General features: G+C 43.1%; 1 protein-coding gene and 1 long non-coding RNA gene across 2 annotated transcripts in view; one reads left to right on the plus strand and one right to left on the minus strand.

Annotated features, from left to right (window-relative positions):
• Positions 1 to 18987, plus strand: part of LOC127365353 (uncharacterized) — a 131692-nt gene that overhangs the window by 52303 nt on the left and 60402 nt on the right. Inside the window, exon 2 of the mRNA XM_051403376.1 lies at positions 7534 to 9268. Within this exon, the coding sequence (XP_051259336.1) occupies positions 7860 to 8801 (942 nt within the window). The 5' untranslated portion in view covers positions 7534 to 7859 and the 3' untranslated portion in view covers positions 8802 to 9268. The remainder of the gene's footprint in view (positions 1 to 7533; positions 9269 to 18987) is intronic.
• On the minus strand, positions 3437 to 7425 carry LOC127365396 (uncharacterized). Its single transcript, XR_007885199.1, has 2 exons — positions 5532 to 7425; positions 3437 to 5223 (listed from the first exon to the last, which is right to left on the minus strand). It is a non-coding gene; the product is annotated as an uncharacterized LOC127365396 (long non-coding RNA).

The raw sequence follows: 18987 nt of genomic DNA on the forward strand, positions 1-18987 counted from the left end.
ATCAGTTTATGTCGACTAAAACTAGACTAAAATAGTCATGGATAATTCTGACTAAAATAAGACTAAAATGCTCAGACTTTTAGTCGACTGAAACTTGACTAGACTAAAAAGAGTATAAACGTGACTAAAACTAATAAAAACTAAAATGACAGTTTGACACAAAGACTAGACTAAAACTAAAATTAAAACAGACCGCCAAAAACAACACAAGTTGTAACCAATGACTTGTCTGTATGTCCAGCTCTTTGAGCAAATACTTAGACTTTCCAACTATTAATATGTATGTCCGCACTTACAGATTTGTCCACACATTTACAGATTTGTCCACACGTGAACAAATATCATTACACTTGCAAATCTGAATACAGATTTGTAAATTTTTTACACATTTACAAATCTGATTACACACACACACACACACACACACACACACACAGATTGAGATACAGTTACACAACTTTCCACACACAATTGTAATTAGTTTTGCTACAATAATAGCTCCATATCATGGCAGAACAAAATAGACTCGAAGAGACAAGGCCATGAGCCAGAAGAAACCATGAGAGGAGACCAGACAGGAGACCAGAAGATACCAGAAGAGAACAGAAGCAGCTGCTGCAGACTGTTGAGGGGTATTTTCAGCCCTTATGATAAGGGTCTGTGTTGGTGTGGGGGTGTTGCTGAAGTCGAGTTTAAAGGTTTTTCAGATCCTGAAACTGATTCTGCTTTTTACAACTTTGGATTGACTTCACAGCAGCAGTGCTCCTCTGTCCTCAGACCAAAACCTAATCCTGTGTTCGTTAGTGTGTGTCACAGTCCAATTGTGTCCACGTTGTCCAACAGAGGTACTCTTGTGGTTGTAAACAAACCCTCATGGCAACAGTGGACTGTCTGATTGGTCAGCTGGCTAATTGACTGTTAATTGCTTCTTCATAATCAGAACCAACACTGAAGTGACAATTAAAGACAACTGCGTGGGCGGCTGGAGGAGTGTGTGAGTGTATATGTGTGTGTGCGTTCAGTAATATATTCAGGTCTTTGTTTGTCAAAAGGCTTTTGAGGCAACAAGTAGAACAACATCGACAGAGCTGAGGGACATGCTATTTATTTTTAGACCTTTATCTGACAAACACACTATTCATTTTATTTACTACGTCTTAAAGGTTCCCACCCAGAAATATTTTTGGACAAAATGAATGTGCTTTGAATAATCATTTTATTTGTGTTTTTCCCTACAAAAAGTTCAATTAGTTAGTTGAAAATTATCCTAAAATTATATCTACTACTTGCAAATGAAGCCAGCATGGAAGTAACAAAAAATGCATTTCCTCTAATGGCCACTTGAGGCTGGCTACAGCAGTGAGTCAATCTCCATAACGCCTCATTTTAAAATGTCCAACTTTACAGCAGAAATAAACATGTTTACAGCTTGGTACAAAAAACAGGTCTCTAAGCTAATTTCCCCGTTCATGACAACTGTACAGGATGAACATCATTAATATAACACATCTGTTTAAATTATATTAAGGCTTGAAGTTATGTATAATTAAGGGCATGGCTGATTTGGGTGAGGTGGGTGATGTTTTCAGTTTTAAAGTGACTACAACTGCTGTTTTTTTCAACTACATTGATGACTTAAGGATTTATTTTGACCAAACAAGAGATGGTGGTTGTTGAACACTGGAAAGATGAAGAACGACTGTTTGTTGATTAGTTACTTTATGTCTGTCCATTTTGAATTAAGTTACGATGATCTGTGAGGTAAAATTACAACCTTTGTCTATGGAGTCTGGTGGCGAGCGATATTACATACAGGCGCAATAATGTTAGCTTACGTTGCAGCCATTGCAGCCTTTTTCACAAATATTCTCAGAATCAAATCATCATATATCAGAATGATGAGGCAATGAATGAGCATGGAGTCCAACCTTAGTGCAACAGTGAGCCTTTGGATTTTGAAAGTTTATGTCAGAGACAACTAAGATAGAAAATGACTGACCTGTCACTGTCTGAACTGGTGACTCCTCATGTGGCGTCACCGTCACCACAGCCATCTTCCTGTCCAGAGCCGAGCAGAAGGAGCCCATTGTCAGCAGAAACCACAGGAGGAGGAGGAAAGGGACTCTGTATCTTTGTGTGTTTTTACATGTTGGAGAGACATCTTCCTCTTGCTTTCATCCACATGCTGCTCAGCACAGCTCTGAGAGAGAGTCTCTCTCTCTCTCTCTCTCTCTCTCTCTCTCTCTCTCTCTCTCTCTGAGGTGTTTAAAGGTCTCTTGCCCTTTAAACAGGAAGTTGTAGCCAGAAAAGGAGGGTCAGTCTGTGTGTGTGTGTGTGTGTGTGTGTGTGTGTGTGTGTGTGTGTGTGTGTGTGTGTGTGTGTGTCTCTTACACTGTAGCAGCAGGATTTATTATAGGATTTATCAGCGTGATAAGGAATACCTAAAATGCCAGAAACCATCTTTGGGAAAAATTTATTTGACGTGTACTTTGATTGTTGTCCCATGTCCCATCTGCTAACACGAGTTGTGTCTCATGTCGCGTAGTTGCATCCACATGCATGTTGCATTTTCTGAACATTGGAAAACATTTTAGACTAAATGTTTCAGGGAAATGTTAAATGTTGTAACTCATATCAAACCTGACTCAGGAATTATCAGCCTCATGTGACTGAATGGAAATTACGATAAGTGATGTAAAAAGTGTTGACAGACAGACTCTCTACTATCTCTGCGTCTGATCAGCTGCAGTGTCCAATCAATAACTGATATCCAATAAAGGTGCGCGTCAATCCTCAATCCTCGGTGCAGAAATGAGCGCTCTAGGATGGCCTGTAAGATGGCAGACCGGAACAACTTCTGGTTCAAGTGAGGATCGAGGAGCGAGGAAATGTTGAATAAGAGACTTGGGATGTACCCATGGAGGCAGCAGGCTTTATGACCTATACTGCACTCAGCCACCAGAGGGCGATTGAGATGTTTTGGCTTTGAGATGTCAGAGCTGTCATTGGTTTGTACACACAAGTAGTGACAGAAATACTGTAGCTGTGTACCAAATAAAAAAGAGCTCAAAATGGGAAGAAGTCCAATGTCTGATCAGATTCTCACCTCAACACAGCTGGCCAATCGTCATTTCATTATTGAATGAGACTATTTACGCCACTATGATTGAAAGATAGTGGTGGTCACAGTGAGCTGAGGGGTTGCAGTGGAGAGAGCTTTGCCAGAGGTGCGTTGCTGAACCCAACAGCCCAGGCTGACCACAGTTCTTGCTGTTTCCATATGGTATCTCTGTAGCTGCCGCAGCCCTGATGTGTAGTTACATTAATAAGGAAGCATTAGATAGGGAGCCATAATCCATTAACACAGAAGTATTAGGGAACTTGAGCTGCTGAAAAAGATTTTTAAGAAGCAAAAAAAAAATGTCTAAAATGCACATTGTGATGATTAAAAATACTTTATTACAATTATTCTAAATAAAACAAATGGCCTATACAATATCTAAAACCCTTCATATTAATAAGCAAATGAATTAGTCCAACCTAAAGTAATCAAAACTAAGGAGAGTGAGCTGAGGCCAGTTGTAGAGAGGCAGACTACACTGAGGAGTGCCCAGGGGTGCTACCTCTAATTCACCTTCAGTGAAACACAGCAAACCTCACAGCACAAAGGTGCAGTCTACAGATGTGTCCCAGTGCTCTCACTCACATGCATCAAGAGTGGGGATCTCACCACGAGTGCCTAGCCTCCCCACAATATGGTGCTCTGCTTTACTGAAAGAGAAATAACACTCATACAAAAACAATTACAAACAACCACCCAGCTGGTCGAAAATAAATTAGCAGAACAAACAAATATCAAGCATAACAGGCTAAACGAGCAAAGCAAACTAGCTTCTGAGCAAAACAGCAACAGTCAGGTGAACCACCTCTGGTATGGGGTGCTAACACAGGTGGGGAAGGCAACAAGGGGACTAGCAGAGCACATATACACATATAGACATTGACTAAGTGTTTGAAAAGTGTTGTTGGTATACTGTCGATATAACTATGAACAGACCCTTTTCTATTTTTGCTGGGGACCACAAAAAAATAGTTGAGACACAGGACTCATTCAGCGTGCGCAAACTAATTTTACATTAGCAGTCCACCAAAATCTGTTTCTGAACACATTTTTGAAATAAGCAATCCAGTTGCTGAAACTTCACTCAAATAAGAACTACAAGGCCTAATTTAAAAGTTTGTTCTGACTTTCGTGAGGCAATGGCACTACTGGGCTGCAGGTGTTTTGGTTCAATATATATTTGTCTGGTCCTTTTTGTCTTAATTGTGTCGCCAACAAGAAGAATATTCACCTTTCTTTGTCTGTGTAGAACTCTTTATAACATAATGAAATGTCTTCAGGAAGATCTAAACTCCTGACAATGTTCCATCCTAATTTGTTTCCTATTGTTCATATCGCAATACCATGATTTAACTAGGGTAAAACACCTAATTTCAGGAATTTGGGTTCATAATCCCATACATTTAGACATAGCTAAATAATTTGGGTATTAATTACGAACATTATGAGATAATATTTTTCACATCTTCTAAAGTCAGTGGTGATTTGACTGGAACATTGTCTACAGACTCTTAAAGCTTGTTTCTTCTTCTACAACGTCAAAAGGAATTTTTTTAAAAAGAGTAAATGTTAAATAAAAAGTAACCCAAATGTAGAACAGAGACTCAGTGATAAAATGACCAAAACAGAACTTAATTGCAAAAGCTGAGGATTGGTGCAGGGTAAACGGAGAATGGAGGGTGGCTGTGCTGAGTCAAGCCAAGCCGGGAATGAAGGTAGACGGGTAAGAGTTTGATACACCCAGCAGTGAACATTGGTAATGGTAAACGGTAAATGGACCTGTACTTGTATAGCTCCTTTCTAGTCTTCCGACCACTCAAAGTGCTTTTACACTACGTGCCACATTCACCCTTTCACACACATTCACTCAGTGATGGCAAAGAACAGAAACTAACATTCATACACACTCACACACCGATGCACGGCATCGGGAGCAATTTGGGGTTCAGTATCTTGCTCAAGGATACTTCGACATGTGGCACCAGGGGCCGGGGATCGAACCCACAACCTTCGGATTAAGGAACGACCCGCTACAGCCACAGCCGCCTCCACAGCCTGCAGATGGAGAGTTGAGCGGGCTGACAGGTGAGCAGAGGATGATCCTGAGGCACAGGAAAACAGTTTGTAAACCATATGAAACATAGGGCTACTAAACCCTTATGTTATCAAGAGGTGTAGTTGCAATGTTATTCCACAAGGGTGCGCAATCCACTAGAGCACAATACAACGTTCTATCAGGATTGGTAGAGAATGTTACAGTCCTGCTTACCATTATTGGCACCCCTTCATTTTTTGCATAACCTCTACAATATCTTCAGAAATAAATAGAAATGTACCAAATTAATATCAGGATCTTTTAATTGGGAGGTCCAAAGTAATTTAACAAAAAAAAATGTTTTTTTCAACTTACATATTGTAATTTAAAAGAAGAAACAGCATGTGCAGCAATAATGGCACCCCTCTTTAATATTTGGTTGCACACCCTTTGGCAGTGATGACAGCCTCCAAACGTTTCTTGTAGCCATCTATAAGCTTCTCAGCTGGTATTTTCTCCCACTCTTTCTCTGCAAATTGTTCAAGCTCTTGACCGTTTGCAGGTTTCTTTACCCCAATGGCATCGATTATTGTTGATGTTCTCTATGTGTGACGTGCTACGGTAAGCGTACTGACTCATTTCCGGTTTACTTCCTGCTCTGTGTACACTGTTTGGTGCTGTAGCTCTGTCAGTGAACGCTAACTCTAAATTTGTTTTACTCGTTACAGCGGTTATTTACCCGCTTAACATTTAAACGTAGACTAGTTCTACTTAAACACTCGGAGTTTCTCCTTCTTTTAGCGACTTTTTCACTACTTTCAAAGTTTTTTCATACACGTTAGTTTCATTAGCATTAGCAGTTAGCTATGGCTTCTCCCTCTCCCTCTCCTCTGTCCTGCTCAGTGTGTCAGATGTTCAGTTATTCCTCTGCCTCCTTTAATGATAATGGTACCTGTATTAAATGTAGTTTATTTACTGCGCTGGAGGCGAGGCTTAGTGAGTTAGAGGAACGGCACCGCACCACGGAGATATCTTTAGCCGCTATAGTTAGCCAGCCCCCAGTAGCCGGTGCGGTCCGACCGAAGGTAGCTTCTGTTAGCTCTGTAGATCCCCCGGTAGTTCCCGAGCAGCCGGGAAGACAGGGAGGCTGGGTGACTGAGCGAAGGAAGGCTAGAACGGCGAAGCCCACAGTTCACCACCAACCGCTTCACGTTTCTAATACATTTTCCCCACTCAGCGATACACCCGCTGAGGAACCAACTCTGGTTATTGGCAGCTCCATAGTCAGAAACATGAAGTTAGCGAAGCCAGCGGCCATAGTTAAATGTATCCCTGGGGCCAGAGCGGGCGACATTGAATCAAATTTAAAACTGCTGGCTAAAGGTAAACGTAAATACAGTAAGATTGTTATCCACGTCGGCGGTAACGACACCCGTTTACGCCAATCGGAGGTCACTAAGATTAATGTGGAGTCGGTGTGTAATTATGCTAAGACAATGTCGGACACCGTAGTTTTCTCTGGACCCCTCCCCAATGTGACCAGTGATGACATGTATAGCCGCATGTCGTCATTCCACCGCTGGCTGTCGAGGTGGTGTCCAGAAAACGATGTGGGCTTCATTGATAACTGGAAGCCTTTTTGGGGAAAACCTGGTCTGATTAGGAGAGACGGCATCCATCCCACTTTGGATGGAGCGGCTCTCTTATCTAGAAATATGGCGAAGTTTATTTCTAAAACCTGACAGTCCAGAGTTGGGACCAGGAAGCAGAGCTGCTGTCTTACACACTTCTCTGCTCTTTCTTTAGAACAGTCACCCACCCAAAACCCCATAGAGACTGTGTCTGTCCCCCGACCACCTAAACTATTTAAAGAAATAAAAACAAGAGGAGTTCAACATAAAAAACTAATAAAAATTAAAACCAACTCCTCAGTAGCACAAAATAAGAGAATGAAATGTGGGCTGTTAAATATCAGGTCTCTGTCCTCTAAAGCTGTTTTAGTGAATGAATTAATATCAGATTATGATATTGATATACTTTGTCTTACTGAGACCTGGTTGTCCCACGAGGAGTATGTTAGCCTAAATGAATCCACCCCCCCAGTCATATTAATACTCACATTCCTCGAGGCACAGGCCGAGGAGGTGGAGTGGCAGCTATATATGATTCGAGCGTTTTAATGGACCCTAAACCTAAACTAAATTATAATTCATTTGAAAGCCTTGTTCTTAGTCTTTCTCACCCAAACTGGAAAACACTGCAGCCAGTTCTATTTTTATAGTGTTCCGAGCTCCTGGACCATACTCTGATTTTATATCGGAATTTTCAGAGTTTCTATCAAGCTTAGTCCTTAAATCAGATAAAGTAATTATTGTAGGTGATTTTAATATTCATGTGGATGTTGACAATGACAGCCTTAGTAATGCATTTATATCATTAATAGACTCAATTGGCTTCTGTCAGAGTGTAAATAAACCAACTCATTGTTTTAATCACACTCTTGACCTTGTTTTATCATATGGCATTGATATTGAACATTTAATAGTCTTCCCACATAATCCTTTCCTATCTGACCATTATTTAATAACTTTTGAATTCATACTATTAGATTATAAGCCATTAGGCAAAACTTCCTACAGCAGATGTCTATCTGACAGTGCTGTAGCTAAATTTAAGGAGGAGATTCCTTCAGTGTTTAATTCAATGCCATGGCTGAATTTAACAGAGTCCTATAACGACTTTAGTCCCTCTGAAATTGATAATCTTGTCGATAGTGCTACAGGCTCACTACGATCAACATTAGACTCTATCGCTCCTATAAAAAGGAAATTATTAAAACAAAGGAGACTAGCACCTTGGTATAACCACCAAACCCGCCAGTTAAAACAAATAGCTAGGAAATCTGAAAGGAAATGGCGCTCTTCCAAATTATCAGAATATCGCTCACATTGGCAAGATAATCTTAAAATTTATAGAAAGGCCCTCCGTAATGCCAGAGGAGCCTATTACTCAGCACTAATAGAAGAAAATAAGAATAACCCTAGGTTCCTCTTCAGCACTGTAGCCAGGCTGACAGAGAGTCACAGCTCTATCGAGCCACATATCCCCATAAACTTAAGTAGCAATGACTTCATGAGCTTCTTCTATAATAAAATTATTACTATTAGAGAAAAAATTAATCACCAACTGCCATCAACAGTTATCAGTGGCTCTCCAAGTTCAGGGACTTCTGTCAATGTAAACTTAGATATATATTTAGACTGTTTTTCTGCTATCGATCTTCATCAGTTAACTTCAATCATTTCTTCATCAAAGCCATCAACCTGTCTATTAGACCCGATCCCAACTAGGCTGCTTAAAGAAGTTGTTCCCTTAATTGGCACTTCTTTACTGGATATGATTAATCTTTCTTTATTATCAGGATATGTACCACAGTCCTTTAAAGTAGCTGTAATTAAACCCCTTCTTAAAAAGCCCACTCTTGACCCAGGGGTTTTAGCCAACTATAGACCGATTTCTAACCTCCCCTTCCTCTCTAAGATTCTGGAGAAAGTAGTCGCCAAAGAGTTACCAAGCTCCTCTCCTGTGGAACCAGCTTCCAGTTGTGGTTCGGGAGGCAGACACCCTCACCACATTCAAGAGTAGGCTTAAGACATTCCTCTTTGATAAAGCTTATAGTTAGGGCTGGATCAGGTGAGTCCTGAACCATCCCTTAGTTATGCTGGTGCACTGAGCTCCTCTCTTTCTCTCTCTTTCTGCACTCATTCATGTTCCATTAATGCATGTTACTAACTTCACTTCTTCCCCGGAGTTCTTGTGCTTTCTCGTCTCGCAGGTTCTCATGGATCCTGGTGGAGCCTCCTGCCATGGTCCTGCTTGACTGCCATTGCCAATACTGTTGTTGCTGTGCATCTGTCTGTCTGTCTGTCTGTCTGTCTGTCTGTCTGTCTGTCTGTCTGTCTGTCTGTCTGTCTGTCTGTCTGTCTGTCTGTCTGTCTGTCTGTCTCTCTCTCTCTCTCTCTCTCTCTCTCTCTCTCTCTCTCTCTCTCTCTCTCCCCCCCAACTGGTCGAGACAGACGACCAACCACCTAGAGCCGGAGGATCTGTCCTAGGTTTCTGCCTAGATAAGATAACTTCTGTTATGAATTGGTGCTATACAAATTGAATTGAATTGAATTGAATTGGCAGATTTCAGCTCATACCAAAGATTTTCAATCAGATTGAGATCAGGACTAATTGCTGGCCATTTTAAAACAGTCCATTTTTTCCTTTTAAACCATTCCTGCGTGCTTTTGGATGTGTGCTTTGGGTCTTTGTCTTGCTGGAGGACCCATGATCTTCGACTCAAACCAAGTTTTCTTACACTGGGTAGGACATTTCGCTCTAAAATCTCTTGATAATTCTCTGATTTCATGATTCCTGTGATACGGTCAAGGCCTCCAGTACCAGATGCAGCAAAACAGCCCCACAGCGTTATGGATCCTCCACCATGCTTAACTGTTGGTAGGGTGTTCTTTTCCTTGTAGGCTTCATTGCGCCATCTGTAAACAAACTGTTGGTGTGCATTGCCAAAAAGCTCTATTTTTGTTTCATCTGTCCACAGAACATTTTCCCAGAAGGATTGTGGTTTGTCCAGGTACTCTTTGGCAAAGATTAGTCGTTCCTTTTTATGTCTTTTCCTCAGCAATGGTGTCTTCCTTGGCCTTCGCCCATGAGCCCTGTTTGTTTTAGTGTGCGGCGTATGGTACTTGTTGAAACCATGACCCCAGACTGTTCCAGGTTTGCCTTCAGGTCTTTGGATGTTTGACGTGGTGTTTTGTCCACCATTCGCACCAACCTTCGAAGACTTCTCTCATAAATTTTTCTCTTCCCCCCACGTCCAGAGAGGTTCTTGACAGTTCCATGCTTGGCAAACTTCTTAATAACATTACGCACTGTTGAAACAGGGATACCAAGGTCTTTGGAGATGGCCTTATACCCTTTGGAGGTCTTGTGTTTGCTAATTATCGCACTTCTGATGTCCTCAGACAGCTCCTTTGTCTTCACCATTGTGACAAAGGAACAGGGGATAACAGATGGCTTTTTAAAACACGGAAGTCATCATTCATTGGTTGATTCATGTCACATGGGCACAGACAATTTATCACAGGTGATTCTCATTAGTGATTTACCACAGGTGAGTCACAATGTGTTTCCATACTGATTTACAGCAAAGGGTGCCAATACCAGTGACACAGCAAGCTTTAAGTTTTTCAATTTTTTCCTCCCATTGTTTATTGTTTTAAATTGTTGTTTATCATTTGCTCTTTTGTATCAAACACGAGTTCTCTATGGAACAGAAATGTTTCACTTGATTCATTTTTTTCAGAAGATATTCCACATTATGTACTTAAACTTCATGGGTGCCAATAATGGTGAGCAGGACTGTATGTGCAGCCGTCGCGTCAGATTTTCAGAGATTGCTTCTTCCTGAAATGTCCCGAAAACGTGCTGTGAACTGTTAACAATTGCTGGTATGAAACGCAAAGTAAAAGTCTTCAAACTTTGATTATAGATTACAAGATTTGTTGGTGCTTAAAATACCAGTTGCTATTACATGTGGTAATTCATTCCATTATCAACAATACTTTCAAATATGTTCTGGTCATTGGTTATTGATGCACTAACTAAGAAAATAAGTTAATGAGGTCTGATGTTATTAATGGGAACAGAGTAACTTACTTGTGCAGGTCGGTTTTTTGAGCTACCAGAAAGAATCTTGAGGATCCAATGATGGCGAACCCAGCCCAGAGTGGCTATGGAGGGTCGGGGGTGAGGCTTGCCGCACAACCATCCACAGAGGACATCGAACTAGTTTGCCCATTCAGGAATGCGTACACACTATTAACTTTACCCACTAACTGCCACATGGTGCACGTGGTGGCCTCAGGGGTCAATTCTCAGACCCATTTTATTTTACGCTGCCCTTAGAGCACTCCACCCATCAATTTGGTTGTGTTTTTATCATTGTTATTCTGATAATAAAGAATTCTATTTATCTGTTTATCTATCTGTTTATCTGTTAGGCCTGGTGTCTGGCCAACATTAGTAACTGGATGTCAACAAGATCTGAAGACCCATCTATTTTTGTGTTTTTGTGCTCGACACATGAACACCATTTAACGATTGTGAAGCACTTTGTAACCTAGGTTTTTTTTTTCTGTTAAACTCAGCATGTTTAAACTGAAAATGCAAATCAGCGTGGCCTGGTTTGACTCATCACAGCCAAAAGTGCTAATGGAAAAGCCCTATCTGTGGCAACCCAGTGGGACACTATTGCACAGTTTTTAGTCTAGACTGGGGATATCAAACTGCCAGCCCGAGGGCCTTTTCTGGAACCTCCATCCTCCTACTTCCAGCCGACATGACGTTAAAAATATACTAATATTATTTTTTCAAGTTGTTAAATATCAATCATATACAATTAAAATACAATTCTATTTTTAAAAATGTATTTAATTTGATGCAAAATAATGACAAAGGTTCCCGCAAATCCATGCGAACGGTTACTAAGAAGAGAGCAGATTTCCAGGGCTTTATTTGTTGTGAGGCTGTGATAAACAAAGATTATATAAAACGATGATATAAAAATGGAAACCGCTTGCATTTTTTGTTAAGCATGATGTTAGTAATGGAAATATTTTTAGAATACACTGCACTGCACTTTCCTGTTGTAATTGAACATTGAAGTGGCCCTCTTTCAGATGACAAAGCCAGCAGTGGCCCCAAGCCAATTTGACTTTGAGACCCTGGTCTAGATCTAACACAAATCAGACAAAAATAAAGAACACTACGATACAAAAGGACATCACCTCTCCCCACCCCCATCAACAAACACAACAGACAGACCATCACTGCAGAACAGGTGAGGAAGGAGCTGGGCAGACTCCGCCCAGGCAAGGCAGCAGGTCCCGAGAGTGTCAGCCCGAGGGTCCTCAAAACATGCGGAACCCAGCTGAGTGGAGTCCTGCAGCACATCTTCAGCCGGAGTCTGGAGAGGGTCCCTGTGCTGCGGAAGACATCCTGCCTGGTACCAGTACCGAAGAAGGCACGTCCCAGCACCTCCAACGACTACAGACCGGTGGCGCTGACGTCTCACCTGATGAAGTCCTTGCAGAGGCTGGTCCTGTCACTTCTTCGGCCCCTGGTCAGCTCATCACTGGACCCTCTTCAGTTTGCCTACCAGCCGAGACTAGGAGTGGAGGATGCCATCATCTTCTTGCTCCACCGTGCCTGCATGCCAAAAGGACGTCAGGTGGATATCCAACACCACAACAGCTTCTTACCAGAGCGACACACAGGAAAGACGAAGACCAAGAAGAAATCTGTTCTGTAAGAAAGATTCTACACTGCATGCTCAGATCAGTCTGTACATGTATATGACAGCGGCTGTACTGTTTGATTGGTTATAATGACAATTCAAGGGAGTAATCACAGGAGACAACAAAACCTTCTTTTTTCTTACTGCCGCACAGTCCTTACTCTCACTGAGCAGTCTATCACAGTTTGCATAAGAGACAAAAATGTGCGCTTGTGATTTCACAGGTTAACTTAGACATAGACTACTCTACATACACAGTTTAGGACATTCAGATAGAAGACGTGTGAGGCCTCCAGTAATTAGACCGAGTAAATTACATCCACAAATCCGTTCGCACATCTACGTTAGCTACAAATGTGTATTTATGCTTGTTCAACACCAAAACAAACAAACAAAAGTAAACTATGAGGCTGCTGAAAAACACACACTCCACACCTGAAAACATGATGGAGCCGTGCTTGAGCTGGACCATGAATGCAATGCAGCCTAATACTACATTGGAGGTTAGTAAGTACATTTTTGGTTCCCTTTAAAAGCTGCTAATGCAACTATCACAGTATCATCAAAGCTACTACAAATAATACTATTGCTACTTACAAATATATTCAAATTACCATCTTAACCATTTGTGTCATGTTATAATGAGTTTGTCTGTGTTGGACTCTATATGACTAAAGAAAAGTTCTTTAGTAGGGTCTAACCCTAATATACCCTCAATATCCAATCCAATCTAATCCACTTTATTTATATAGCACGATTTTAACAAACGCAAGGTTTCCAAAGTGCTGCACAAAAAGATTCAATGTTCAATTCACTGTTATTTGTATAGCACCAATTCATAACAGCTTTTCAAATAGAGCAGGTCTAGACCGAACTCCTTATATAACATTATTTACAGAGACCCAACAGTACCACCATGACCAAGCGCTTGGCGACAAGGGCAAGGAAAAACTGCCTGTTAAAAAAGTTAAAGAGATTAACATAGTTAATAGATAACACAATAGAAGCACAATAGAAATATGAAATACACATTAGAAAAATAAAAGCAATAAAATAAATAAGTAAAATTTAAAAACATTTGAAAAGACACCTGCAGTTTGTCCTTCTTCCACTTGCGCTCAGCTCTGCGGCACTCACGTCTGACAGCATGAGTCGTGTCATTTAGCCAGGGCTCAGATTTAGTTTTAGGCTGCCTGGATTTTAATGGAGCTACAGTGTCTAAAACAGTGTGGCAGGTGGAGTGAAACCATGAGCTAAGCTCCTCTGTACTGCATACAGACTCAGGAAAGATAGAGTTCTGACTGAAAGCAACCGAGAACTGAACAGCAGTGGAAGGGTTAATAATGCGACAGCGCCGAGCAGCAGCGCGAGGTTTAACTGTATGACAGGCAAGAGCAGCCTCAAATATTACAGGCATATGGTCAGAAAACACTGCGTCACATATCTCTAGGTTAAAAATGGGCAAACCATATGATAAGACAAGATCAAGTGTGTGTCTGTGTTCTTGTGTGGGTCCAGACACAGATTGCACAAGATTAAAAGAATCAATGAGGTTTACAAAACCCTTTGCCATTGGCTTATCAGGACAACACACATGAACATTAAAATCCCCAACAATAAGAACACGGTCATATTTAGGCATGATTTCAGCCAGGAAATCAGAGAAGTCATTTAAAAAGTCCTTATTGTACCTGGGAGGCCGATAGACCACAGCACACAACACTGTGTGAGAGTGACCAAGCTCAAATAAGCTCAGTTCAAAGCTGGTGAAAGAGGATGACAGCAATAGCTGCTTACATTTATAATGACTCTTATAGACAGTCGCTATTCCTCCTCCTTTGCCCGACGTCCACAGGGACGTGAAGAAGTCATTTAAGACAAAAGTCTTGTTCACTAGTGATCTAGCATTTACCAGGCCAATCCTGGCAGGAACCGGCGGGACCGCAGTGTTGGCTGACCGGGGAGCCCGACACAGTATGTTGCGGTGATTCACCCCGTGCCAGCGGGGGCGAGGAGAGCAGGGTCCGCGGGGCTGGAACACCTCTTTCAAAGTTTCACGTCCACCATCATCCAATTTTAGTACATCTTCGGCAGTAAATCGAAGATCCAGCAGAGTTTGGCGATCATACACCAGTAGAGAGTCGACATCCAGAGCAAGAAGTGAAACAAACAGCACAAACACACACAGCACTGGCAGTGACAGATGGCAGGCCACACACACTGGCGCCATCTTGAAACCACCAATCAGAATGTCCCTCTCAGCAGAGAGACCAATCACTATAACAATTGTCAGTCATTTTATGATTTTTTTAAAGCTGTTTTTAAACAATATTTATTGGACTGTTGTAGTTGTATTTTTGTTGTTGCTATTTTACTTTTGTAATGCTACTGCTGCCTCAAAAGCTACAACCATACTGTACTACTACAATTAGTATAAGTACTGCCACTCATTAATGAATGAAATATTCCATATAAACAAATTGTGATGGCTAGACGACTGGGTCAGAGCTCCAAAACTGCAGCTCTTGTGGGGTGTTCCCGGTCTGCAGTGGTCAGTACCTATCAAAACTGCTCCAAGGAAGGAAAAGAACTGGAGACAGGATCATGGGTGGCCAAGGCTCATTGATTCATGTGGGGAGAGAAGGCTGGCCCATATTCCGGACTCTAATGCAACTGTGGATGGCTTTCAGACTGTTCGGGCGGACATTAGTCACCGTGAGAGTGGAAAGAGGAAAGGTGGGGGACTTGCTATTCTTATTAACAACAAGTGGTGTCATCCTGGTCACGTTACTGTGAAGGAGCATGTGTGCAGCCCGGACATTGAACTGCTTGCCGTGAGTCTGCGGCCATATTATCTGCCGAGGGAGTTCTCACACGTGATCATCCTGGTTTTTTACATTCCTCCGACCCCAGACACGGCACCCAGACGCATTCACCGTGATATCTGGGGACTTCAAACACATCACTCTGGCTGCAACACTGCCCACTTTCAAGCAGTTTGTGGACTGTCCCACCAGGGAAAACAAGACACTGGACCTGCTGTATGCCAATGTTAAGGAGGCTTACAGCTCCACTGCCCTTCCTCCTCTTGGAAGATCAGACCACAACCTCATCCACCTGCAACCCCTGTATAAGCCCCAAGTCCAGCGGCTTCCTGTGACCACCAGGACTGTGAGGAGATGGTCACAGGAGACCGATGAAGCTTTGCAGGGCTGCTTTGAACTAACAGACTGGGAGTTGCTCTATGATTCGCATGGAGAGGACCTTGATGATCTCACGGACTGCATAACGGGGTACATCAACTTCTGTGCGGACAGTGTTGTTCCTACAGTGACTATACGCTGTTTCCCCAATAACAAGCCTTGGCTCACCAGAGACTTCAAGGTCCTGCTGAATGAGAAGAAGATGGCCTTCAGAGATGGGGCCAGGGAGCAGATGAGGCGGGTTCAGAGGGAGCTTAAGGAGAGAATCCAACAGGGTAAAGACAGCTACAGGAGGAAGCTGGAGCACAAACTCCAGCAGAACAACCTGAAGGACGTGTGGAGCGGCATGAGGAGCATCACTGGCTACAAACCATCAGGTGGTACTGAACAAGCCAACGACATGAATCTGTTTTTCAGCAGATTTGATGAGAGGGCTCCGGACTACCCCTCCCCCAGCTCCTCTGCAACCATCCACCTCCAAACCTCCAGCCCTGCTGCCCCCCTTCCCCCTCCGTTCCTTCCTGACTACGCCCTACCTGTCCTCTCCCCCCCACCATCACCTCTCCCCACCCCCATAAACACACACGGCAGACAGACCTTCACCGCAGAACAGGTGAGAAAGAAGCTGGGCAGACTCCGCCCAGGCAAGGCAGCAGTTCCTGACGGTGTCAGCCCGAGGGTCCTCAAAACATGCGCAACCCAGCCGAGTGGAGTCTTGCAGCACATCTTCAACTGGAGCCTGAGTCTGGAGAGGGCCCCTGTGCTGTGGAAGACATCCTTCCTGGTACCAGTACCGAAGAAGTCGCGTCCCAGCACCTCCAACGACTACAGACCGGTGGCGCTGACGTCTCACCTGATGAAGTCCCTGGAGAGGCTGGTCCTGTCACTTCTTCGGCCCCTGGTCAGCTCATCACTGGACCCTCTTCAGTTTGCCTACCAGCCGAGACTAGGAGTGGAGGATGCCATCATCTTCCTACAGGGGCGTTGCGGACTCGAGTGGTGTGCAACTAACCATCTGCATCTCAACTCCACCAAGACTAAGGAGCTGGTGGTGGATTTCCGCAGGAGGAAATCTGCCCCCACACCCATCTCCATCAACGGTGTGACTGTGGATGTTGTCCAGGATCACAAATACCTTGGAGTCTACCTGGATAACAAACTGGACTGGGCAAAGAACACTGAGGGCTCTATCTTGCACTCAAGCGCAATTGACTTTGTACACTGGCGCTTGTTTAATTTCTATTTTGCATTCGACGCACATTGGAATTTTCCCTCCACAGACGCACGTCCTTAAATTAGGGAAGGGTGCATGCTTGGCCATAATGTAGCGTTTGCACAACGTGCATACACTTTGCTTCTCTCATCTACAAGGAAGCAGTTCCCATTTTTGCAAACCATACATAATTACAAGGAAAAATATTACCACACGAGGGAAATCATTGTGGTGTCCATGAAGCTGTGAAAAAATAGGCATAAATCTAGCGTACACAGTTACCCAAAATATTCAGGCTAATTGTAGAATTGACGGATCAAACTAACCTGTTTGACCAATAGTCACTAGACACATAGGTATGTAAGGATACCTGACAAAGTGGGTTGTCCGTCAAGAACCAGGAAACAAAATTCTGAAGACTACGAAATCACCTTTACCATCATGTAAGTTCATTAAAAACCTTACTCTTCAACTTACCAGTTAAGTTGCGCTTGCTCATAATTTTTTCTATTGCACAGTGAGATGGAGTACATCCTTAGCACCATTGGATGCATCTCGCAATCTGCCATAAGTTCGGCTATACATGCAGTTACATCAGGTCTAGTCCGACATGCTGGGGAATACATCCAATTCCCCGTCACACCTGACAGCCAGGAAAGAACGAAGCAGGCGTTTTGGGTGAAGTATGGGTTCCCTGGTTTCCTTGGTGCTATAGACTGCACCCATGTGCAGCTACGTGCCCCATCAGAAAAACGCACTGATAATATATCAACCGCAAGGGAACCCATAATTTGCGATGCTACTTGTAAAATCACCCATGTCTTTGCGAATTACCCTGGCTCAAGCCACGACTCATTCATATTGGCAAACTCTGCCATTCCTGCCATCTTCGAGGGAAATCCCCCCTTGGATGGGTGGCTGTTAGGGGACAACAGCTATCTGTTAAAGACATGGCTGATGACACCATTTATTATGCCAGCAACAGTGCGTGAAATGCTACATAATCGAAAACACACAGAAACACGCAGTGTAATTGAACGAACATTCGGCATACTGAAAATGCGCGTCAGGTGGTTGGATAAGTCAGGAGGCACTTTACAGTACAGTCCTCAAAAAGTCGCAGCATTCTTTGTGGCATGTTGTGTTTTACACAACATTTCCATGAATCGTGGATGTGTTGATGACATAAATGAGGAAATATTACAGGACTTATATACCCCAGCAGCAGCACAGGAAAGGAGAGCTTATTTGTCAGAAGAGCTGCATCATCTATAGTGAGGTAAGCAAAGTAATCTCGTGTTAGACTACATTGCAAAATATATAAATAACAAATGTAATTTTGTAAATGAACAAAAAAAAAATACAAATGGAAAATGGAAAGTTGAAAAGATTTAAACAGAAGAATTAATTATTTTCCCCTCTGATAGGCGTGCGACACGCGCTTCAGCAGGATTGGACACGTCAGGGTCCGGGAGTGGCAATACGCGATGTGCTCCTGGTGGAGCAGGTGGACGGAGAAGGAGTGGGGGGGGGGGACAACAGGAGGAGGAACGGTTACAACAGGAGGAGGAAGGGGCACAACAGGAGCAGGTGGTGCGTTTGGAGGCCCACGCTCCATGGCAGCAGCAATCCTCTCCAGACTTGAGGGGATGCGCCTGAGAGGCCGCAGCAACATCGCCATCCAGTCAAGACAGGCATTAATACTTTGCCGCATCCCGGACAGCTCCCACTCCAGCATGTCAAACCCGGTTTGCTGGAGCTGCAGGAACAGGTGGTCCTCCGGTCTGACGATGCCGCCACGGTGTGTAGTGTGTCTGGATCGTCTGCACCTTGGTGTTTGCGCTGCTCCCTCCTCAGCTGGCCCTTGCACTCTGCTCGGCCCGTGTGCACTGCTCCCGAGGCCCGGGTCTTCTTCCTGCGAAGCTGCATTACATTGTTTTGATTTATTGTATGGCTGTGTTACATTTATTTCATGTCAATAATGATTAAAAAGATTTTCATGAGAAATCTCTATGTATGTGAACTTGATTTGTAAGTGTACCTTGGGGTTGGACA

The sequence above is a fragment of the Dicentrarchus labrax genome, unplaced genomic scaffold, assembly GCF_905237075.1.
Source record: "Dicentrarchus labrax unplaced genomic scaffold, dlabrax2021, whole genome shotgun sequence".
NCBI lineage: Eukaryota > Metazoa > Chordata > Actinopteri > Moronidae > Dicentrarchus > Dicentrarchus labrax.